The sequence below is a fragment of the Falco naumanni genome, chromosome 3 (assembly GCF_017639655.2).
Source record: "Falco naumanni isolate bFalNau1 chromosome 3, bFalNau1.pat, whole genome shotgun sequence".
NCBI lineage: Eukaryota > Metazoa > Chordata > Aves > Falconiformes > Falconidae > Falco > Falco naumanni.
The window spans coordinates 81,880,374-81,905,208 of record NC_054056.1 but is presented as its reverse complement, the minus strand read 5'-3'; the positions used below and the strand labels follow the sequence as shown (position 1 = coordinate 81,905,208).

Genomic DNA, 24,835 nt, shown 5'->3' with positions numbered 1-24,835 from the left:
GTGTTTGCTCTCGAGCCCCTCTACCTTCTCATACAAGGAGAAAAGCAAGCAAAAGGGGCAGGTTATGGAAAAAGCTCCTGGAAAACCTTGTTCCACATGCAGTTACACAAAGCTTTACACAATGGAAATGAAAGTTAAGTCTCCATAAAGGTACTTTTTACTTTGTGAAGGTCATGAATACAAAAGCAGCACAAGGCACAAAGCCGCACAACTACAAATCTGACCACCATGTTGCCGTTACAAGCAGACCGCTAGCACTGTGTGACTAATCACTTTTCTTACAATACTGATATTCTTGCCCTGTTTCTCTACCTGGCCTGCCTCTCTTGGGGCTTTTTCAGCATCTTGTATGCGTTTACAAAAAATACATTTACATTCCTCTACAAGTTTTTTTTTAATGCACATATTTTTAAATCATGGAGAGAAAATAACATTTACAAGCAATACTAAGAGATAACAAGTACCACAATCAAATTAATAAGCAGATGTATAAATTAGGTCAAAGATCTGCATATCAGTATTCTGGTAATAGGTTTTCTTCCTTTACTACTCACTCCATTGTATTGTGAAGAAACATCTAGGCCAGATTTGTCATTAAACTGATCAATAAAAGTAAAAAATGACCATTTCTTTCATATCAGATCAATTATTTTTGTATATTGAAAACCAAGTTTGATTAGATTACAGGGGCAAAATAATACCTTTTGCTTTTTCCTATGCAGCCAGAGCCATTATAGCTGAAAAATAGCTGGATTCTCTGTAGACATCATTAACAGATGCATTGGTCCAGTTCCAAGTGCAGAACTGGCCTAATTGACAGTGGTACAGGAGTTAATACTGGTTAGGAAAGTAAGACGGGTTCTGTTCTGGACCTTCTGTCATCAATAGTGGCTAAATTCCAGTTGCAGATGCTGCATTACTGGCAGTGACATGAGCCAAAAGAACATAGCATTGAATTCAGATACATAGATGAGATTTAATGTTGACACAAGAACTGTCTTTAATATGACTGATGAATTAGAAATGCAACTCTTTAGAAACAGTGAGAGCAAAGTTACATCTTGACAGTCACAGTTGAGACTATCTGTGCCCTAATTTAACTGTGTATAAAACCATGGAGGGATGCCAAACTAATTCTGGATAGCTGATGCATATTCTCAAGAAACAGAATTACTGAGTTGCCATTTTATATCCAACAAAATCCACCTATTAATAGAACTTACTTAGTCACTTTCAAAGTTACTTAACATACAGTCTTTTCTTCAGGGTTTTCACCACAAAATTATGCCAAAGTTTTCCCTAAATACCATAGTCCAACATGTACCATGGCAAAGGAGTTTCATCTAAGTACTTCAGAAATATTGCTTAAAAATTGCATTTTCTATATAAAATTATTCTGTTGTTTTACAGTAAGCCTATTTCAAAATAGTTAGTAGTAATTGCATACATTTCTAGTTCTTGAAATGTAACAAAAATATTCATTGTTCTAATGCTATAAAAACTTCAATAGTTTAGTTTTGATGATTGGCATGAACTTCCCTGAAGTATCAGACTTTTCAATCAAACACAGAAATACATTTAATATATTTACATAAGGTGCAAAAAGGGCAATTTCTTAGCTATAAACCTTAAAATCCAGGTATTATCGTTACAGCTTTATCCAGTCTATCACTCCTCATGCTTTTATGCAAATAGCATCTTCAAATTATAAAATCTAATATATCAGCCAAAATAAAAAGTTCTCCTGTGCTCTGTACCTCTGTGCATAGCATCTAGGTGTTGGGGTTTTGTACTTGTTTTAATCTAACAATGATGACATTTTGTTAAGCAAAGACTGCCATCATGTTACATGTTTGCACAGCACTGTCTAGGACATTGGGTTTTGGCTTCCCATTAAAATTCATATATTTCCACAGCACAAGCAATTAATGTAAAAAATTATTTTTTGTAGCTGTTCTAGCTATTGCCTGTGGCCAAAAACAGTGTGCAAATTTGAGCTCATAAAATAGATTATTTGGATGCTGAAACAAAATCCACCAAAGTTAGTAGGGTGATTTGTACTGGGTCATATATCAGGTCTTAGACTTGTTCAAATTCTACTACAATCACACTACAAAACATGAAGATTCAGTAACTGGAATGACAACCAAGCACAGAAAGCCTTAAGGAAATCAAGGGGTTAAACACAATTTTGTAAAACATCCTTTGAAGTCTCATGCAGTATTTTCCTTGACTGGAAAATAATTTTAAAAGATAAATGAAAAGTTATGGAAATCAGATTCTTTCCACCCCTGTAACAAGCCCAGTTTAACTACTTTCAAAAATTTCTAAAAATATTAATTACACTTTCTATTGAAAATGTTGTGAAAACTTTTAGAAGTTAATTTGTAAATGAGTTTAAACTAAACATGGTCTTTTTCAGCCAACTGCTCACAAAAATAGTTTTAAAATACTTTAAAACATTAGCGTGTACTTCCAAACATTTTCATTTACAAGTGAAAAAATAGCTGCCACTGAGGAAGAGCCATTACTTTAACAACATTAATGAATGATTAAGACAAAACATAAATTTAGTTCTCATTTGAATAAAAAAATTCTTATTCTTCAGCCTGAATTCTTGCTGTTTGGTCATAAGCTTTGTGCAAGCTGGGCTAAAACCCAAACAGGTTCAATTAGCTTCCTTGAAATCTCAGTTCATGAGATAGACATCAGTGCTAAATGAAAGTATGAAAAAGTGCTTTCAAAATCTTAAGTCAACCTCAGTTTCAGAGCACTCTGCGCCAGCACAGCAACAGGGATGAAGGCTGTTCTGCCCTGTGCCATCCAAGGCTCCACACCACCAAAGGAAAATAAACCACCAGGGCCAGCTGGGTAGCCCGGCCCATTACTGCTCATGAAGGGGTGGGGGCCATAAACATGAGCAGGGTGTTTTCTCTTACTAACAATTTCCCCTCCCCCCAGTCTAAATCACATAAATTATGTGTCAGTATTGCAGTGTCTTTTCAAATTATAGTATGGCAGAAAGAAAAAGGAAAATGTAGTGGTCAATTATAATATGTCAATGTAGTGGATTTACTGAATTTTGAAACCTGGAGAAATTTTCATTAAGTTCTCCTTCTCACTACATCTATATCAGCCTGGAATTTTTAAATTAAAAAAAAAAACCAACAACAACAAAAAAAAAAAAACACAACCCAAAAAAAACAAACAAAAAAAACCCACACCAAAACACCTGGAATCTTTATGCCTGATATTTCCCAGTGGAGGGCCCTCCACACGCATGACTTCCACTACCAGCTCTCATTTCGGTGCTTAACAAATGGAGACTCAGAGTTCTCATTCCACAATTTCCATCCTGTCCAGCCAGATGTCAGGATACTATTTTGTTAGTTCTTCAGAGAGATTTAAACTTCTTCTCCTGTTTTTTCTTCAAAGTGACTAAACTGCTACTCCATATTTAATTGATAATTGGGTTTTTTTGAGGTTTTCAGTCCCTTGGTATGTGTTGATGAAAAAGCTCAAAGGAACTGGACTGTTAGTTGATACCAATTAGTAAACCTCTAATTTGAGTCCTGGTCCAAAGAGGTTCCACTTTAAATTATTATTTTAGTCTTTAGATGAGTCTTCTTTCTTAAACACAGTTTAAGAGTTTCGTCATCAATATTTATGGTTTAGGTGTGCTGAATAGCAAGAAATAGTCAACACTTGCCTTGTAGACAAAGGTATTTTGTGGCACCCAGGTATTTCCAGTGAACTTAACTCCAACACCAGTAACAATAATTTAAGAAACTGGGATTCTTTCACTTGATTGTTACAAACTATCTATGCCAGTTAAAACTTCATCTTTTCCATGCTCATCAGAAAAGAACAGCAGAATGTAAAACAGCTGGACAAATTAATTATAAAATAGCATACGAACACAACATTCACCTAACTGCTCTTGTAAGCAAGACCCTCGTTCGTGAAAGTATAAATAGGATGAGACACAGTTTTGGGCAGCAATAGATTTGGGCGCTGAATCACTCTCTATGTTCTTTTGGCACTAACTGAAACATGCTGGCATGATTTTTTTCTGCACTGCATAACGTCACTCGCAGAGAACAAATATCAGAGCTACGGCTCTGAAAGCCCACTTCCCTTGTCACATTTAGCTCAAAGAGATTTTCTTAAGAAAAACGGATGTAGTATATTAGCGCCAGCAGAAGGCAGTAATACTTGCTATTTAGCATTTACTGAGTTAGCTGACAAAAAAAAAAAAAAAAAAAAAAAAAGCTATACAGAGAAAGGGATGAATTTAAATCCTGTGTGTGTAACTGATACAAACGAAAGTATGAAGTTGTCTCCGTGCCCTGTGCAAGTGCAGGGGGAGAAGCGAGGGCAGCAGGCGATGGTATGTGTCTGAAATAACAAACCCTTTCCACTAACACCCTAGCTAATGCATCGGGTGCAGAGGCAAAGCCAGAGGAGAGAATCTGCAGAAGCTGAAGCAAGCTTTTCAGATTTTACAGAGACACATAAACTGGCAGGGGGGTGGAGGAAGACACAATGCCTCAGCCTAATTCCTGTAGCGTCCCATCAAGTCCAGTGGCCAGAACACAAAAGCAGAATTTGACTGGTGAGTTAAGTCCTCGGAGGAAAATACAAATGGTAAAAAAAAATAAAAGCTATATTAATAGAAGAGTCAATATGAACACAGCTCAAGGAAAAGGAAGCAAAACCACCCTTTTGGTCCAGAGGGGATAATCTATCTTTTCAAGATGAAGAAATTAACAAGTTTTTTTCTTGACCTTGAATAATTAAAATTTTCCCTCTAACACACTAGACAGGCCACTGCCACAGACCTTCAGGGCTATCTTACTTTATTTCCATGTATTGCACAAAATGAGAAATAACTGGAAAAAACTTTTTAATCTCAGCCTTTCTCTAACTTCACTTTATAATACATTTTCATTCCAGTTTTGACATTGTGTATGGCCTAAGACAGATGAACAAAGAGCTGGTTTTCAGTCCACCTTTCCTCCTCTACAAAAGCGTCATGCTTTAGTGGTTCTAAGTCACTGGAAAACATAATCAAGTTAACATAAAAAGGGAGTCTAACAAGAACACAGGTCGTATCTTGAGGCAGTGTTTTAATTCTGTGATTAAATTTGTATTCCCCCTAAACTGCATTTTGTTTGAACTCCCTTGGCTTGTGGTCCTGTTTCCTTGATGTCAGCTTCTTCACTGCTGGCAGAAGATCCCTCCGAAGTGCAGCTGCATTTGTAAATGTTTCATCAAAGGCCCTGAATGTCTGGTAACCAGCAGACCTGGTGGGTGCTATGAATGTGATCTGGGTCTATCTCGGGGAAGAACAGCATGACCGTATTTACTGCCGATGCTATTCTGGGGGCTGTATGACGTGCTTCTCCCCTCTGGCCAAGCAATGCTTGCCTGTTTGTCTTTCAACACTCACTCCAAGCATGACAGGATGAAATAAAACAAAATTTACTGGTAGCAAGCTTACTTGCATATTGAATACTTCCATTTTAACAACTGCATCATACACACACACATATGCTTATTTCAATAATTGTGTTAAAAGTTTTTTAGTCTAGGCAGATTAGACACTTAGGTTACCTTTTAAAAAAATCAAACATAAGAAGATAAACAGAAGTATTACTATATAAAATAATTCAAATTAGTATAGAGGCACAAGCGTATTTGTTCCCATAAATTAAATCTTAACTCATGTTGGTGGCAACACAGTAGCTCCAGCTCTGCACAGCACCTCCAAATGGGGACAGCAGCCGTGTCTCCCAAGAACTGTGAAAACAGGGGAAAAAATACATAATTTGTTGAAGCAACAGTGTATGTAGGATCACCTCTTCGAAAATCAGGCAAGTAGCGTATACAAACTGAAACTCAGTAGCCAGCAGAATGAGCCAGGTACTTCCAGTGACTGATTAAACTAAGCCTAGCACAAGATCTGTACACACTTTGTAATAGAAAGGAGGGGGGGAAATAACCAACAAAATTTTAGATTAAAATTACGCACACACACACACTTTTCGTACTTCAAATGTTATCATTTTGCCAATATTAATACATTTATGCAAAAAATATATCTATAAACATATCATTGTCACCATATGGCACAGAAAAGATCACTTTTTTTTTGTCTTAGGCCTATACAAATACGTTTTCAGCACTAAAACTGCAGTCACAAAGTTACATAGTGCCCAATTAATTCACTTTCTGGATATTGAAATTTTGGGTAGGAAAATCCTGATATCATGAATTTTCAAAAATGGCTGACATTTTTAAAAGATTTCATTGGGCTTAATTTTCCAAAGATGCTGATCAACCAGCTGTTAAAAATAAAATCTCCTTAAAAGTTTCATTAGTTATACAAAAACAGCAGTCTGAAACTTACATAAAACAAAACCATATCCCTTCATACATGAAAACAAAACTGCAGCCCCCGGCTTCTAACTTTAGCATGCTGTATCACGGACCTGCAGTCCTCCAGCTCTATTACGTTTTTTGTTTTCATGGTAGAACCTCATATAGGCAAAAATACGACATAGTTAACTGTGGGTGAACAAAAAATTTTGCAATGTTGTTATATGAAACAAGTGCATTCAAAATTAATTTTAGTTCTCAAATCAATTGAAATAAACTTTGTATCTAATATACCCAAATATCATGCAGGCTAATGATATTGCTAAATTTTAAAGTTAATAAACTAAAACATGAACTAAGGTGATCTCTACCATGGACTTCATAGCACACCTGGTTTCCGGCATAGCTACAAGTGAAAGATTTAATGATAAATACATGCCTAGCTAAATACAGTTGATTATTCCATAAGTCGATTACATTTATTATGCTTTCAGGCATAATAGAACTCATATAATTGTTTTTCAAACACACTATTATTAGGAAGATATACATTCCAAGATTAGAGCAGAAATCATCAGAGAAGGGATATTTTCATATTCTGTATGAATCTTACATTAAATTTCACTGTTACATGCTGAATACACAGCATAGCTGGGTTACAAAAGCTCAGATAATGACTACTTTTTCAAAGGACCTATTGCAACCAGATCATAAACTTCTACATAAAAGCATTTTGTTCACTATGACAACTGCTGCTACTAAAGGATGATGTTTTGATAAAGAACATTACCAGACCTGTTTAACACTCCACACCTAGCATTAGGTGTTTTCTACTAAAAAAAAAAAAAATTGCTATTAAACAAAACTAAGGCTCAAAACCCTCCTAATCATACAGTTGTTTTTTAAAAAAAAATAATAATGCAAATATTAATTTGTCTAATGTCCATCTTGTACTTGCCAGAAGCACAGCCATATATAACATATTCACATGCAGAGCTGCAAACATAAATTCATATGATTTCACCAAAAGAAGAGCATAAAAATTGTACTGCACCTGCAGAGTACAGAGTACTGCACCATCCCAAATTCTGCTTTGGTGGTTATGTCTTCCAAAGAGCAGAATCAAATCTTTAAGCTGAAGTTCCAGTGGACAAGTAGAAAACTATTTTGCAGCAATGTAATATTACATTAAGTGTATTTGCTAAGAAAGCCAGTTTTCAAGATGGAAAAGGTGCTAATAGCATAATACACATGGTGAACAGGTTTCTTCATCATACCAAAACTTCATGGCATTATGTTACCAACACTTAAAAAAGCCAATAGAATAGAAGCAAACCTAAGAATAAATGAAATTTCATACCAGCTGGGAGTTTTAATTCTTTGGTTAGGCTGATTATGATGCACTAACCCTTGCTATATATTTTCATCTAAAATTAAATACCAAAATACGTTTAAGTGTTTAACTTGCATGTTAGCTGTGGTGAGTTTTTTTCCTTGGGACAAATACTCCTGGAAAAGCACAAGAAACATACCAACAGGGTGCATTTATCAACTCAGGCATAACAAGCATCTGCTTGTCTTTTACTGTTTTATCAAAAATCAGTTAGAGTAAGCCGCATTACCCTCACCGAAGTTTAAGCAGATTTAGGGAGTGGCATTCTATTAAAGGTCTTTTCTGTGCAGCCTGCTTAGCCCCTTGGTAGTGTCCTCTAAAGCTCAATTTCTGTATTGAGGACTTTGTTAAGAGAAACAAAACTCAAAAGAGACCACCTATGCATAAAAATATCCACATTAGAGTCATCGTCAAAGAGCAAAAAGCTCAGCTTTTGCACCTCTGGTAGCATTTCCTTTGTTTTTCCATTATTGTTTAAAACCGAAACAACACCCACCAAGGCTGTACCTGTGACTCATATTTAGAAAGACAATGATTTTCAATATATTTCACAAATGGATTCACTCAGAAGAACAGATTTTTACATAAAGTTAATCAATTATCCAAGGTGTAAGAAGCACCAGCACCTGTTCATTGGTGAAATGCAACAGCTGTTTTGTTCTGCTCCAGCACAGCCTCACCAGAGTGCATGCTAACAGCCGTGCCCATCAACATGTCTCTTAAAATTAGAAGTATCATATCTAATAATTGGAAATATTGTATCTAATTACTATTTTTACATTAGCTTATTACCTTTAAAGGAAAAAAAAAAAAAAGCATTTCAATTTTTCTAAGAAAAAACAAAGAAATTCACAAGACAGACCCCACGTTAAGACAGAACTGGGTACGAATGCAAACATATGGCCTCATCCCTATGTCTGATAAAATCTGCCAGATAAAATCAAGGCAGACCACAAGGAACTGCAAGGTCCAGGGAGTAGCTTCAGAGGTGCAATCCCTAGATCAGTTGGAATGGGTGCCTTCTCGAGGTGTACTCATGGTTGCAGAGGTGGTCCGGTGTGACCCACAGAGCTGTGGTCTCCTCCACCAGAGCCGTGCTGCAGGAGGTGGAAAAAGCAGAGCTAGGACTGTCTGTTTGATGAAGAAATTATCTTTACCAAAACCTCTGTGAAGGTCTATAATCACTGGTGATGAAATTGCTAACTCATGAAGGAGGGTTTTCAATTAATAGGTGGCCTAAGGCATGGCAAAAGGCTTAGATCTCTGAGAAGATGCATGTGGCTCTCAATAGTTATTCACAAAAATAGCAGCATGGTCAGCACGCTGAATTTTTTTTACCTACAGTATTAAAGCAACATGTATGAAAATTATTTAACTCATTATCTAATTTACATGAAAATTACCAGAAGAATTAAGATCTCAAAGGTATGACATTGCTACAATTTAAGACAAAGCAAAGCCATAAGAAACACATCCAGGCAGGAGAGAAATGCTTTGCACATCACTAAAAACCATGAATCAGTCCCAAATCTTACCTGATGTGAGAGCTAATAAAAACAGCCCAAACAATAAGCAAAGCTTCAATCAGGTCTTGGACCTCCCCAGGCACCTGGAAAATTTGTAGGACATGACAGTACAGGACTTGAGAGCTTTGGGTGCTTCTGCTAATTCTTCAAAGCACAGAACAGGGTGAAGATGAGGGACTTGAACAACTGGGAGTCCTGCTGGGAACGTACTACAGGGTGATTACAGTACCGTGTTACAGGGGAAAAAAAAAATTATCCAGCAGATAAGTGACTATATAAAATCTGGAATATCTTTTCCTTTTAACCAACGGGGTAAACTGACTGAATATGCAAGAAGGCAGGCAACTTGGGTGAAAGATTATGTGAAAATATTATTTGTAACTCCTAGGAAAAAAAGAGAATAGAATTAAAAACAAAAGAGGTGAACTGTAAAGCTGCCAGCTTTTCTGGATGCTTTCAATTGCATTAGGGCAATTGTTTCTACAGATGCTTTGCAAACAGAGCAAATGATTCAGCTTTAAGAGCAAAATAAAAATAAATCTTTTTGCTGGATTATTTTTAAGCTGGATTGGTTTTCTGATCCAAATCACAGCTCACTGGAGAAACAGTTGTGCTGGCAGCACAGAGGGCTGCGGCATGAGAATATCTCAAGCCAGTGTCGGCCAAGACTGCCTTGTAAAAACCATGAACTTAGATTTGTTCTCTACTATGTTTTATTTTATTGTAAACTCCAAAAAAGCAATCTGTTTTCTTAAAGAAATAATGTGAAGGGCATAAATGGAGACCACCCCAATGTGAAAGGAAAATAAGATGAGTATCACGAGACAAACTTGACTAAATTGAGAGTTCTTCAATGATCTTGAAACACTAGAAGGAAGTATACGCAAGTAGAAAGTAGGTCAAATTACTAAAGGAAGAATATTAGGGAAGAGTGCAAGTATGTAGGGTCAAAATCAGAAAGGCCAAATCACGGAATGAGACCTGGTTAGGAAGGAACAGAAAAGGAAATGAGACAGCCCCATAAGAGGTGGAGGAAGGCGAAGGAAAGGGCAGTGCCGCTGCTCAGCAGAGAGGGAAGGTTTTCAGATGCACCACCGAGATAACCCAAAATGTTAAATGCTTTCTTGTATCAGCCTTCACTAAAAGAGATACTATATATTTTGATTTCAGCAGAACTGCTGATGTTTGTTAAAGGTGATCTAGGCAAAGCTGTGGTAAGAGAGTACACATTGTTTCCAGTTCCTAAGTAATGGTTATTAATTATTAAGTCCCAAGCCTGAAGGAGTATCCAATCTAAATCCTTACCAAACCCTTTAACATTCAGTATGTTAATTAATAACTTTGATCTTGGAAGTGTTCAGTTATTGTATGTGCAAACTGTTAGAAACCAGGGAAGAGCTGCAATACAGTATTAAAATTCAAAATCAACATAACACGGGAAGTAATCTTAAGGGGGAAAAATAGGCGTGCTAGTGAAAACCTGGAGTGACTCAACTTCACAAAGTGGTACAGTACTTCAGTACAAAGTGGGAAGCTATTAGTTAAACCATATTCTGTGGAAAAGGATTAGGACAGCAGCAAATCATACACTGAAGATCAGCTGTTACACATTTTCTTGTTGGGGTGGTGCGGGGAGGAGAGGAATAATCACACCACTGATTCGTGGCACCCAGTGTAAAAGAATAGTGTCATTTGGGAGTCACATGCAATTATGCTACTTTAATATGGCACAATATTAGCGAAATGATGTGTTGTGTTTTCAAAATCAGGCTTCTAATAAATAGATAATTGGGGACAGTCTAGACAACAGCAACAGTGATAGTCATGAGGTCTAGGAGGAAATAATGAAAGATATAGCCTGCTTCAGCTAAAAAAAAGGGCTAAAGCAAGACTTGATGTTCTATCTGCAAACACGAATTTGCTGTGAAGAGGAAAGCAATAAACCGTTTCCATCTTCCCTGAGGAAGCAAGACTTGAACTGCAGCAGTTGCAGGATTTGTATCAACATTTAGGAAAACTTGCTAGTGATAAATCTGATTTTGTAGATTTCCCCACCTATATAATTTGGGTGGTAATTTAGGGCAATCATTATGATGTTACACTTCAAATCAAGCATTATAAAATCAAATATGTTTGGAGTTAATATGTTTTTTTAAGTGGATTAAGGTACTCATTTTTGTTCTGCGGACATACAAAAAAAAAGACCAACCCAAACCCAAAGCAATCCACAACAAAAACACTATATGTTGATAAGACCCAGAAACAATATTTCATATTTCTTCCATAATTTCATAGGTACTCATAATCTTAACACTATTGTATACCATCTTTATAAGATAACCTAATATCTTTATACATTTCTAACAAGTATCATTCCAATACATTGTATCTTACTTGTATAGAGAGTTCTGTTGCTATTAAAATCACTTGAGAAGCAAAGAAGATCAATATAAATGCTGCATTTCTTTAAAACAAAACAAAACAAAATGCATTTTCATTTAAAATCTAATTCAGTTGCTTAGAACAATGCTGAAAATAGAAGTCCAGGTATGGAATATACTCATCTTGTTTTCAAATTAGAAAAGGATCTGTATTTTTGTTCTTAAAAGCTTTATCAACATTTTTGAAAAAAAAACCCAAAAACAAAACCCAAAAAACAACAAACAAAACCCCCTGGATTCGTTGAGTAAACATAGCACCTCTGGAATTAAGTATACTATCTTACTGGCTAGGTCACAGCTTCAAGTGCAAGGTAGAACTGACACTTACCAGTAGAGCCAGCAGAGTAGTTTCATAACACAATATTTCTCAAATATTATAGCAAATTTTTTGCAAAAAAATCCTGTAGAATTAACATTTGAGTATTCACAGTAACTTACGTGAATTTACAGAATAGTAAGAAAAAGTGGTCTCTTCTTGTCCTGAAGTCAGACAACATAATTTGTGTTAAAGTTATACAGAACTATGTTTATAAATGTTAATTTAGACTCCAGACAGAAAAATTGGCACAAAAGTTGTGGCTGTTCATATGGAGCCAGGAAAGATCTACTTCCTTTCGAAATTTCTGCATTGTGGCTTTCATACTTACCTTGACTTCTATATTTCTGCCTCCCACACAGCAGTCCTGTGTGTGAGCTGATCCAATACAATGTGTGCGGCTCATGGAGCTCATCAGTTAAGTAAGCATCCTGCCTCCATTCTGCAAAGCACTTGAGAACATTCTTCAGAGCTCTGCTTTATTTGAGCACAGATATCTTGCAGATGTTTAATTTAAAGCTCATGTGTAGTCCCAGTGAAGTAAATGGGATTACTAAAGTACTTAAAGTAATTCCCTGCTGAATCAGGCTTTTAAGGGTAAGAATAAATGTGCCTAATTTTTATTCATGCATCAGATATCTATAGACTAATAGTTTAAACTCAGCAGTTTTGTATCTGGTTAATATTAAACCTCTGGAGTTTAATATCTTTACCTGCTGCATCTACCACCCCTGCACCAGGGACCTTTTAAAATACAACCCTGCAGCACAGGTTTTGCGTACATACCATGTCATCAGGCACTCATATTTTGCATACATACAGTGTCATCAGACCTAGTGCTGTGGTAACTTACACAGCAACAAAGCTACTCAAGGTAAACTTTTTCTATTCAGCCAATATACAATAAAAATAGCACTATTTTGTAAATTACAGATAAACTGCACCTGGACCTTGTATTTTCTGAACCTTGCATGTATCAAAGACTTCAGAAAAGAATACTAGTAAGGCAGATTAAAAAAAAAAAAAAGTGGAAGCAATTACATTTATTTTGGGCAAAAGTGGAAGCAATTACATTTATTTTGGGCAAAACAGGTAAACTCATTCATCTACCTGTAACTGCTTACTTCCTGCATTTATGGAGTTTTAGAATAATTTTTAACTTGATACTGGGCAGAAGTGTCCAAGGAAACAAAATCTGTGGATCTATGTTAACACATACATTCTACAGACTGCGTATGATGATTAGCTACACCCTCGCCAGAAGCAAACACAAAGTGGCATGAACTAAATTGAGGCTTATCAATGCAAAAATCTGTCAGGAAAAAAAATGTATCTACAACCTCATCAGCAATGAGACACTTGTGACTTCTTACATCATCAAGACCTGGCTGAGTGATGCTAAGAGTTCTCTGCAAAGCACTTCTATCCTCACATCTATCAAAATCTATCCCCTACTGAAAATATAATGAGAAGGCTGGCAGTGATGAATTCATCTTGCCATCAAGCATCTACTTCATTTAAATTGATTTTTTCATTTAAATGAATACACCGGGAAATATAAGCCGCATGCAAAATTACCATTCATATTAGTGTCATTTGCAGGGCACTAAAAAAAGACCTACTGACACGCTTGTGATAAAGGAAGAAAATTTATATAATTCCTTCCTAAAATTTTCATTGTTCACCTCTGGCCTATCCAATCTTGTTGGTTCATCTGATCTGATATTAAAACCTGTAAAAATTAAATCAAGGGGGCAAAACAAAGGACTAACAGGCAGATACTTATTTCATTAATGCAATGGTACAACATTGTATAACGTACAGATGTAAGAACTGAAGGCGTCCCCAATTAGTTATAGATATGGGATGTCATAGCAAGCATCAGATCAACAACTTTAGGGAGAGAGATAAATTAAGTAACAGTACTGTAACACATATACATCAGTAGTGCAGTTACACAGGTCATTACAACAGCAGATCCAGTTATTCAGTAGTACAATTATTCAGGTGGAAACACCAGCAAATCTAGTAATTCACCAATATTGAGTAAGACGCAATATCTGGGCAGGCAACGACTTGCACAACCGTGGTTCCAGCCAGGTGATCAGGCAGCAGGGCACAGCTGCTTCTTCAGGGGAGCAGCGGCTGTGTGGAATCCCACACTCCCTCATCAGGCCCACCTCTTCCATTGCTGACTCACAGAAGCACATGCCACCCCACTTCTGCTCCCCTCTGTGCCGGTCCTGTCCCTGGCGTGCATGGGGCACAGAAGTATCGTGTAAGACAATATGAGCCTTATACCCCTGCTGTGCACGGAGCACCCTGTAACACCATGTAAGGCAATACTAGCCCCACAACAGATAAAATCAGTGCTCAGCAGCTGCAGTTCAACCACGGCAACTCATGCGCTTCATAAATTTTCATAGAACAACATGTGATTATAAACAGGGGACCTCAATTACTAGTTTAATTGTATACCAGTATCCGCTACAGGCATGCTGACTTCCAACAGGTAGTTCCCCACACCCGTATAAAACCATTTTGCTCTTCTGAAATTCTGTTAAAACATGACAGGGCTTTATCTTGTGTCAGAGGGAAAAAAAAAAAAGAAAAAAAAAAAAAAACAGAAAAAAAAAAAAAGACTGATAAAGTGAAAAAAGTAAACTCCTTGAAGCATGCATGCCATCACCACTATTGTTTCCAGTCTTTTTCTTGACTAGGAAATGCAAGATATGTAGGGCATGAAACCTGATGAGCTGAGGAAATACTCAGAGGATACTGAACCTCATCTTCTTCAGCAATCCCACCTTCTCAGACTTCTCCTCCGTTCTTGCTAATGGCCTTCCACAAAAGCTTACATTGCAGCGAAGGTCTCAGTCCTTAACTTCGGAACACTATACAGCCTTATCCAAAGATAATGTGAAAGACCATGTCTGTGCTACAGAAACACCATGCTTGCCTGGTTTTCTATACTCCAAAACTAAGGAACAAAATTCTCAGAGCACAAAGGGGCACTGAAACTTCCCCATCTTCTCACGGACAAGGCTCATGTCTTTGATCTCATTTTTTTCCTCTTTGTATGCATATGTCCAAACATGTGCATGGAGTCTTCTCTCTGTGCATACTCAAGCAGAACTAGAAATCCCAAACTCCCTTACCGGAACAGAAACAAGGCTTTATAGCACACACTTCCTCTGATGAGACAGGAGACCACAGGGGCACGTATTAGCTATGGTGCTCAACTCTCTCCTGAAGAGAGCAGAGATAATACGGCACTGAACGGTGCAAGCGTGGCATAAAAATCTACGCAGAACAGCGTCCTGTGAAGCACAAAGCTTGAAAATTTATCCAAGCTAAGCGGGTATGTTTAATATGTGAAATACTTTAATTTCATTTAGGTTTAAGTCAAAAGTGCTTGTAACTGGGATGAATTTGGCAAAGATCTCTGAAGCTTAACTGTTTCAACTTCTGATGGTTTATGTCCAAATCTTTCACTTGCGATTATGTTTCTGCTTTTAGTCACTGCTGCTAACACAGCCATTGCTATTTCCCCACTTTTCCAAATCATCCATGTCCAGATAGCACCACTCCCCACAAATAATAAGTACGATTCATGCTTTTCACAAAATCACCACTGAAGAGGAACATTTTCATTCAGATTTTCTCCCAGGGTCTATAACCGCAAAAGAACAAAACCCGAAGATGCGGGATGACAGCAGCTTTCAATCCCTTCTCCACTATTCTCTCTGCTGGTTCTGCACTTGTGCTCCTCCTGTCGTTTGCCCTTATGTTTTTATCTGATTATCAAATATCTGGCAAAGGAGTACTTGGCAGGATTTAGAACCATTCAGTCACCCAACGGCCATGGGGCTGAAGGCATAATGAAAGATTCCTCACTCAGCTCCCAGCAGGGCTGTCCTTGAAAGGCCTTGGTACCGCTGGCGCCCCGCGTTCCTGCTGGCGTGCTTGGAACTGCCGGTTCGCCCCTCCGGGAAGGTGGGCTCCGTACCTCCTTTGGAAAAGGGGCAAAGCACAACTCGGCTGCGCTCTGCAGCAGCAGCGTCAGCCTCAAACTAATCTTAAGGTTCAGAGAAAGCAAGGATAAGAACAAGAAGGCTGGGAATCACGGGTACCGCTTGTAAGCGCTCCCTTTTTGCCTACTTGTTGCACATGCTAGCAGGTGCACCCGCAGCCCGCCCGGGAGCACACCGGCCACGCCAGGCCGGGCCGGGCAGGCGGCGCAGCCGGAGAACGAAGCCGCCGGCACCACCGCCCCCCGAGCCCCGCACGCCCCAGCCTTGTCTCGCCCCGAGACACGCGCGTCCCCAGCAGGGGGGGGCACCTTTCCCCGGGAGAGGGGGGGCACACGGAGGGGCCCCCCGGCCCAGCCACCGCCGGCTGAGCAGCCGCCTCCTCCGCGGCAGCGGGCGCGGCCCCCGGCCAGCCCCAGGGGCGCGCACCTGCCCCGCGGCGGCGGCGGCGGCCGGGGGCGGCGCCGGGCGGGGGGCGGGCGGGCAGGGAGGAGCGGGGGGCGGGCGCCACTCGCCGCCGCGGGGCTGCGGCTGGGCTGGGCGCGGGCGGGCGGCCGGCGGAGCGCTCGCAGTCGCGGGGAGCGCCGGGGCGGTCGGCGGGCGGGGCAGGGGAAGGCAGGGCAGGCAGGGCAGGGAAGGAGGGCAGCAGGCGGGCGGCGGCGCCGCGCTCGCCCCGCTGCCCTGGATGACGGGCGGCCGGTTCGACTTCGACGATGGCGGCACCTACTGCGGCGGCTGGGAGGACGGGAAAGCCCACGGGCACGGCATCTGCACCGGCCCCAAGGGGCAGGGCGAGTACGCCGGCTCCTGGTCGCACGGCTTCGAGGTGGCGGGCGGCTACACCTGGCCCAGCGGCAACACCTACCTGGGCTACTGGGCGCAGGGCAAGCGCCACGGGCTGGGCGTGGAGACGAAGGGCAGGTGGATGTACCGCGGCGAGTGGTCCCACGGCTTCAAGGGGGCGCTACGGGGTGCGGCAGAGCCTCAGCACGCCGGCCCGCTACGAGGGCACCTGGAGCAACGGGCTGCAGGACGGATACGGCGTCGAGACCTACGGGGACGGAGGTGGGGCGCCGGCGGGGGGCGCCCCGCACGCGGCAGCGGTGGCGGGGGGGGGGGCGCGCGCCTGCGTGGGCGCGCGCGGCGCGGGCAGGGCCCCTCCCCCCACCCCCGCGGCCAACCGCCGCCCTCACACCGGTCCCGGGCGCGGCGGCCGTTTGTCCGGCACCGCCCGGCGGCCCCTCGGCGCGGCGGGGCCTCTCCTCTGCCCGCGCCGTGGCCGCTCCCGGCGGGAAGCGCGTTCCTCAGCCGCCGGCACCGCCGCCCCGGAGGCCCCGCTGGCGGCCGGGCAGCGCCACAGGTGCCCGCGCTCGCCCCGCCTCGCTCCGTGAGGAGCCGCCCGGCCTTGGCCGAGCGGGAGCGGCTGCAGCCGGGGCGCGGGCTGTGCTGCCGGGCACGTCGCTTTCTCCCGGCCAGCTGGTAGAAAGCCGCATTACGGCTGCCTGCAGGCGGCTTTCCTTTCTCTCCGCCGAGGCGGAGATGGCCGGGCCCGGCAGCGCCTGCTGGGGGAGGAGAGGAGCGGAGGGGGCGCGGGCCGCCTCGCGCCCTGTGCACCGCTTTGGCGGGGAAACGGCAACAGGTTAACAGCCGCGCCCGCCCGGTGCCCGGTCACTTTGCCGTGCCAGGGGTGTATTGACACGTTTGGCACGCCCAGCTTGTAAACAGGGCGCTGGAGGTAACAAAGCGGGTACGCAACTTGCGTGAAATCAAGGAAACCGGGGTCTGCCCTCGTGTAATAACTCACGTTTTATAAAAAGAACGTAGGGTTTTAAACACAGTGCTCTTAAGTACAAGCTGCGTTGTGAAATTACACAGGCCTGCCTCTTGAACCCTTCCCCGGGAAAAAGCAAATGTTCCTAGGGCTGAGCTCCCGGAAGGCACGTGGTGAGGTCTGGGCGGCCTGCCCTTCTGGTGGAGTTAGGAGCCGTCAAGAAGTCAGGGTTCAGTAAGGTCACCCAGGACTGGAGCTTATCTGAATGGTCACTTACAGTTATTGCACCGCTGTCATTTCATGCTCTGTGCGATAAATGAGCCTGATACTTTCATTCATCCTTTGCTGCTTTAATGTCATTGGCATAAGTGAAAGTGCCACCTGCAACTTCTGCAGAGTTGCTATTCAACTTGGTTTGTTCCATTGTAACAGGAAAAGCTGCTCTTGGTTTTAGGAGTGGAGAGTTTTTGGGTTGTTACAGAAATGCTGCTCGCTTCAGCTTTGAGCAACATGCTTAAGGTAATGTGCGAGAAACAGAATTTACCAAAATCAGAGGCAGTGTTCACATGATGTGACTAAAGGACTAACCCATATGCTGTTGCTGGTTTCCTCAAGGAATTTTGGTAAGAGAATTGTGGTCAAACTTTCAGGATCGTGCCAGAGAATAGATATTTTGTATTAAGCATTAGAAGACACGTTTACAGTTGGAGTCCTTTTTCTCCTTTCTGAAATACAAGATGTAGCAAGTAGGGTAAGATTAATTTCCTTCAGAAAATGAAATGTACTGTGGCTTTTGTATCTTTAATCCCCTTGTTTATACATATTTGTAGCTGTCTGAAAATTGTTTCCTGGTGTGGAAACTTCTTATGCTCAAAGTCAGCCAAGATATGTGTTTGGAGATTTTAAAAAGCACAACAAAGTATGAAGGAGATCAGAATTTTAGTTTCATTTTCACCACACAATAGGCTTCTCAATTTTTATGTTTGTTCTGGCTAGTAATTTACAAGCTGAAGAATAGCTGAATTTGCGGTAGCCATCCCCCCCCCCCCCCCCCCCCCCTTCTAGAAAAGTAAATTGCCATTCCAGTAAATCTTCTAGTAGTGGTTTTCTCAAACTACAGCTCCTTTTCTCTTTTCCTTTAGCCTTCTTGTGGAATTTTTAAAATCTCAATATGATATTGATAATTGGAGGTAAATTCTGTAAATTTTTAGACTGAGATTCCACAGGAAATCCTTTATCCAAAACAGCATGTGAAGTGTGCAGTTTATACCATGAGAGTTTTAGTCCTGTTAACTGAAATCTGTTACCATGGCCCCAGTCTTTTACGTGTTGCAGTTCATATGAACAGAGGGTGTGAAGTCCCATTGATTTTAATGAAAGTACTCATGAATGAAGCAAAGCAGTGCATCATAGATGTTTGCAGATGCGTTTTTGGTTTTATGCTCCGGAAACAATAGCAGTATTTGTACACCAGAAGAATCTCTGAAATGTTTTTACAAGGAAACCACGTTTGTATATGTGTCTTTGACATACTGTGAAATATTTGCAGGAAAGCTCTTCCTGTATTATGACCTGAGAATACCAGCATAGGGAAATAATGGTTGAGACTATGAATTGCCAATTTGTTTTCAAACTCACTAAAATCCAGGTCTCTCTGCTGTTATTTTTTTCTTTTTTCTTTTTTTTCTTTCTTTTCCCAATATGTTGGTTTAAATTGCATCAGAGGTATTAGGAGATATAGTTGAAGAAGGGAAAAAGAACAAGAGCATTGACAGTGTTCCTCAGTATTTCTGCACACAGCACTTTGCACGACGTAAGTAATGTATGTCATGCTGTGTTTCAATGCTTAAAATTGTCAGTCAGTCAAATCTCTGAGGAAAACACTGTGAATTATAAACCATGATCCTCCTTTCATTGCATGTGTTTATGCTGGGTCTTCAAGTGGCGTGTGAGATTGTTCCCTACGGTAATATGGACTTTTATGTGTCTTTTAAACTCCCTAGATTTTGTCGAATCTGTGTGAATCTGCAAGCCTATCAGAGCATTTTTTATGGAGAGACTATGGCCTGATTTGAAACTTCAGTATGTGTGAATTAGCAGTTCATGGTCCTGCCAACAATAGCAATAACAGGCATCTTGTTATAAGGTTGTGCATTGCTGTTCCAGAGAGGCCAGCAGCAAATGCATTCTAAGCAAAGGTTCTCGATAGTATGTATGTTCGTTGATTTCTAAGTAGTCTTCTTTCTAGATGTATGCTTATCTAACATTTGAGTCTGAAAAGCATGCAAAAATCTTGATGTAACAGTGAATTTGTGAAACCACGGAAGATGTAAGTAAAGGATAAGAGCAGGCTGAGTAGTTAAATAACTCCTTGGCCTCACAGTTTTTTTCACACAGCGTAGTTTTAAATATTAGCCACAAGTAGGCAATGACATTTATGACTGTAAGATATACCGAGGGTTTTTTGGGGAGGCATGGCACAATGGCACAACTCTTAAGGAGACAGGTTATGAAATTGTACCTTACAGCAACTTTCCAAGAAAAACAAAAGGAAGAAATATACTTTCTAATAGTTCTCAGGCTCAAAATAAGAAGACCTTTCCCAGGGAACAATAAAATACTAGATGGATGGTCAGTAGAAGTCATGGCTGAATGTTTCTTCAGTTACAGAGGATACCAAGCCTAGCTTTTGGAAAATTAATGTCAAAGGATGTTATTGGTTTATGGTCAAATACAGTTTTAAATAGCTTGGTCATCACAATGATAAATAAAATTTTAACAGTTGAGCCTTACAGGAACTACTTTTACTGTCAACTGTAGTATAAGGTGTGCTTGTTGATCTATCATTAATATTTATATCTGTGTATAGAAATAGGAAAATATTGCATATGTTTGTATCTTGATAGATGGAAGGAGCTTTTTTATCATGTCTTATGTCATGTGATGTAGTATTTAATTATATTGCAATATTAACACACCTTATCTTGCTCATTTAAAGTTTTCTAAAATTTATTTTGTTGAAGAAGATGATACAGTTAGAGACTGATATCATCAGTTAAATTAGTGTAAAAGTCTCTTGTATCTGTCTTCTGGACACAGCCCTCTGTATGTATTAAAATACTTTTCTTTTAAAATGTAACTTGAAAAATCGAGGAAAATGAGTCAGCTTTCTAGCACTAGTATCCCTTAATGGATTTGTAATGATAGAAGAGATAGTTATTACCTGCAAGACTGCACAAAATTCCGGCTAAATATCATTGGTAATTTTGAAGGACCAGTTCAGTACGAATCTTCCATTTCCTCCTTGACTGTTTTCTCTTTAGAAGAAGCTGGTATTGATTTTATTTCCCTTTAGAAAGAAAAATTAGACAAGTAAATAGCAGCACATCAATTGTCCTTGTTTTAATGCCCTTATGGGCAACAGTGACCACTTTCACTTCTTTCTACAGAATGGTGAACAATGCAAGTCCTAAATGAATTAAGTGTTTTTGAACTTCCCATGTTTATTAAAAAAAACAAAATATCAGTAAGAAAAAAGACTGACCTTTTGTATCTTTGTAAAATTCCATACTGAAATAAGTTGCTTCTACTTCAAATCTGACACTCAAACAGCAATATCAAGAGCCATGATTATGAGTTACTGCTCTAATGTAATATTGTGGTATAATCAAAATTAGAATTAGATTCATTATTTCTAAATGAAATTAACTGGTGCAGAATGTTAGACAGATTGTTGTATATAGCAGTGAGTATACGTAGCCAGATTATTAGCTCCAGCATATCATTATGATACTGAGGAGATCCCAGATACAACTATGGACAAAATGTAGTCATTTATACTCATAAAATATTAATATAGTTCTGGGAAATGTCTGTTTAATAAGGAAAAAAATAGTGTGGCTGTATTTTTGCAGTATTTACAGAATACGTCATACAAGTGCTTTGTGCTCATGTTTCTATTTGTTCTTCTCCATATGTTGCATTTTTTAAAATAATCATGTTTCTACATTCAGCACCCTTACAACCAGTGCAGCAGTAGGTATCCAGGATACAGAGAGTGAGAAAGAAACTAAGAAAGTTGTTTGTTTGTGTCAGCAGCCATCTGTTAAAACAAAAACCTTCCACTTGGTAGAATTTTCTACCAACACAAAATAGTTATGTTGTGGAACCTATCTAGTATTATATAATAAAGAAAGCAGACTTGGCAAATTTAATTGCATTTTAATATTGAAATATAACTTAGCAGAAGAGGTAATACAGTAAAGCAGTAATTGGTAGATAATTGACACGTACATGACCAAAATAGTATGCTTATACAAAGGAAATTGAATCTTAAAGCAAAAGGAGCTTGGTGCTACATCTAAAACTGCAGGTATTTCACAAATATTTTCACAAAAATTTAGTCAATCACTGAATTTGACATTTGATATTTAGTTCCCTGAAGATAGATCTTTCAATAGATACTCCAATTGAAGCCGATTAAAATCAAAGAAAGATATTTTAAAGATTGCTTATTCATTCCCCTGTAAGAATACTCAGGCTCAAAATACCTTTTTTTTTCTTTTTAAAAAAAAAAAAAAGCAGTACTAGGTGGGCGACAGACTTCATTCTGAGGAGCTTAAAGCAGTCTAATGGGAATTAGATGAAATTATCTTAGAAAGCGAATTACCTTGTATTTGCCAGTTGTGGGGGTTCTGGCACCTTCCTCTGGAACCTCTGGTACAAATGCCTTTCAGAGAACAGACACTGGAGTATATATCTTGGCAAAATGAAAATGCCTTTCGAGAATACAATGAACAAATTTTCTGCAGTAGTAATCTGATAATGCTGGGTTTTGGCTCAGATGCAGCTTTGCATGGATATCCATGACTTCTCATATCAAATACCATGTTGCTCTTCCTTATATTGCTGTTTAAAAAAACCTACAAAAGTAGTTATGATTGCAACAATGAAATGTGTTTATGATAGAATGGCGTGCAATGTTCTGCTTATTACTACCATGTCTTGTGTGCTGCAGAACAAATGAAAGGCAAAAAAATTGCTAAAAGACTCATGTTTCTGACCATTTTGTCACAACATAATGCAGAATGTAGTGCCATGTTTATATGATACTGGGGATACCAAAAAGTATTGATATCAAGAGTTCTTAGTGAGATATGCCAAGGTTTTGTTCTTCCATTCAAGTACATGCACAAACTAAAATATTTAATTTTACAATAGAGTTTTATAACAGTGAATCCAAAGGCCCATCAGAGCACAAAACAATTCAGTGCATTCTCAAATATGTCCTGACAATAAGAGGTCTGTATTCACCTTTAACCCAGGACAAAAGGACGTCTACTACTTTGACTTGTTCGGTCTGTGAGCAGCTGGAGCAAGAGCCATGAGTGTCCTGCTTCCTTCCTTCCCTTCACCCATCTTCCCCCATAGCTGACTGCTTATAATGTGGCTCTGCTTTTGCTAACCACCACCCCATCTGGCCATCTTAAAAAAAGTTGAGGGAGTCCTGCTTTAGAATTCTGGTTTTAGATTTTGTCCCTGGACAGATCCATTCAAAAAATGCTTATGGCTACTGTGTCTTAGTTGCCAAAAGAAGTTACTTCAGCTGGGAAAGTGAAGGATTGGTTAAGCGGAAAAATAATTTCTAAGAAAAACAAGTAACAAAATTAGTTTATCTACCATGCCATGTGTTGTGATTTTTCTGCATTTCTTCTTACCAAAAACAGAGCTGACAACTTGGTATTGTCTGTAGCATACTGGATGTAGAGTGCTAGGTCTTCGACTGCTTTCTAAATTTAATTTCTCCTTATTACTTTAAAAGGTACATACCAGGGGCAATGGACAGGAGGGATGCGACATGGATATGGTGTACGTCAGAGTGTACCCTATGGCATGGCAACAGTGATCCGTTCACCTCTCCGAACATCCCTAGCTTCACTTCGAAGTGAGCAGAGCAACGGCACCATTCTGCATGACATCACTTCAGACAGCCCGGCTGGAACAAGAGGAGGTTTTGTGCTCAATTTTCACAGTGATCCAGAAGCCATGGGCATTAAGAAAAAAGGAGGCTTATTCAGAAGAGGATCCCTTCTTGGTAGTATAAAACTTAGAAAATCTGAATCTAGGTCATCGATATCTAGCAAACGGAGCTCTGTTAGGAGTGATGCTGCTATGAGCAGAATTAGTTCTAGTGATGCCAACTCTACAATTAGTTTTGGAGACGGTGACTGTGATTATTACCCAATGGAAGACCATGTTGATGCCACCACTACAGAAACCTATATGGGTGAATGGAAGAATGACAAGCGCAGTGGTTTTGGTATTAGTGAGCGCTCAAATGGTATGAAATATGAAGGAGAATGGCTAAATAACAGGAGGCATGGATATGGATGTACCATGTTTCCAGATGGCACCAAAGAAGAGGGAAAATATAAAAATAATGTTTTGGTCCGTGGGATAAGGAAGCAACTTATACCAATACGAAACACAAAAACTAGAGAAAAGGTGGATAGAGCAATAGAGGGTGCACAAAGAGCAGCTGCCATGGCAAGAACCAAAGTGGAAATCGCAAGTTCAAGGTATGTTATCACAAAATATATTTGTTCATCACTGAATTTTCAGAAAGAAAAACGTGTTACATTATGTGAGCTCTTATTGTTGACAAAAGACTCAATAGTGCAAGGATGTAAATGTTGTCTTCAGCAAGTACTTGCTTACCTTTCTGTTTCACATGTGTAACTTCGTTGACTTTAGTGGCATTATACATAGGAAACTTAGAACTTCAGCTCATTTGAGTAAAGGTCTTTGAAAATGTTCCATAAGTTACTGTGAAAGTAAATTTCCATTCTCCTGCATTTCTGCTTTTACTGAAGAGCTGCTGTATTATGACTTTACACCTGTTTGGAAAATAAAACTAGTGAGGAAACATTGAGAATTAAATTTTAACCTCACATCCCCCAGATAATATCTTCCCATA

At 39.9% G+C, this 24,835-nt stretch overlaps 1 protein-coding gene across 1 annotated transcript in view; it reads left to right on the top strand.

Annotated features, from left to right (window-relative positions):
* Positions 1 to 16,680: 16,680 nt before the first annotated feature.
* Positions 16,681 to 24,835, top strand: part of JPH1 (junctophilin 1) — an 84,239-nt gene continuing 76,084 nt past the window's right edge. Inside the window, 3 exon segments of the mRNA XM_040587493.1 lie at positions 16,681 to 17,046; positions 17,048 to 17,153; positions 23,681 to 24,437. Coding sequence (XP_040443427.1) covers positions 16,774 to 17,046; positions 17,048 to 17,153; positions 23,681 to 24,437 — 1,136 coding nt within the window. The 5' untranslated portion in view covers positions 16,681 to 16,773.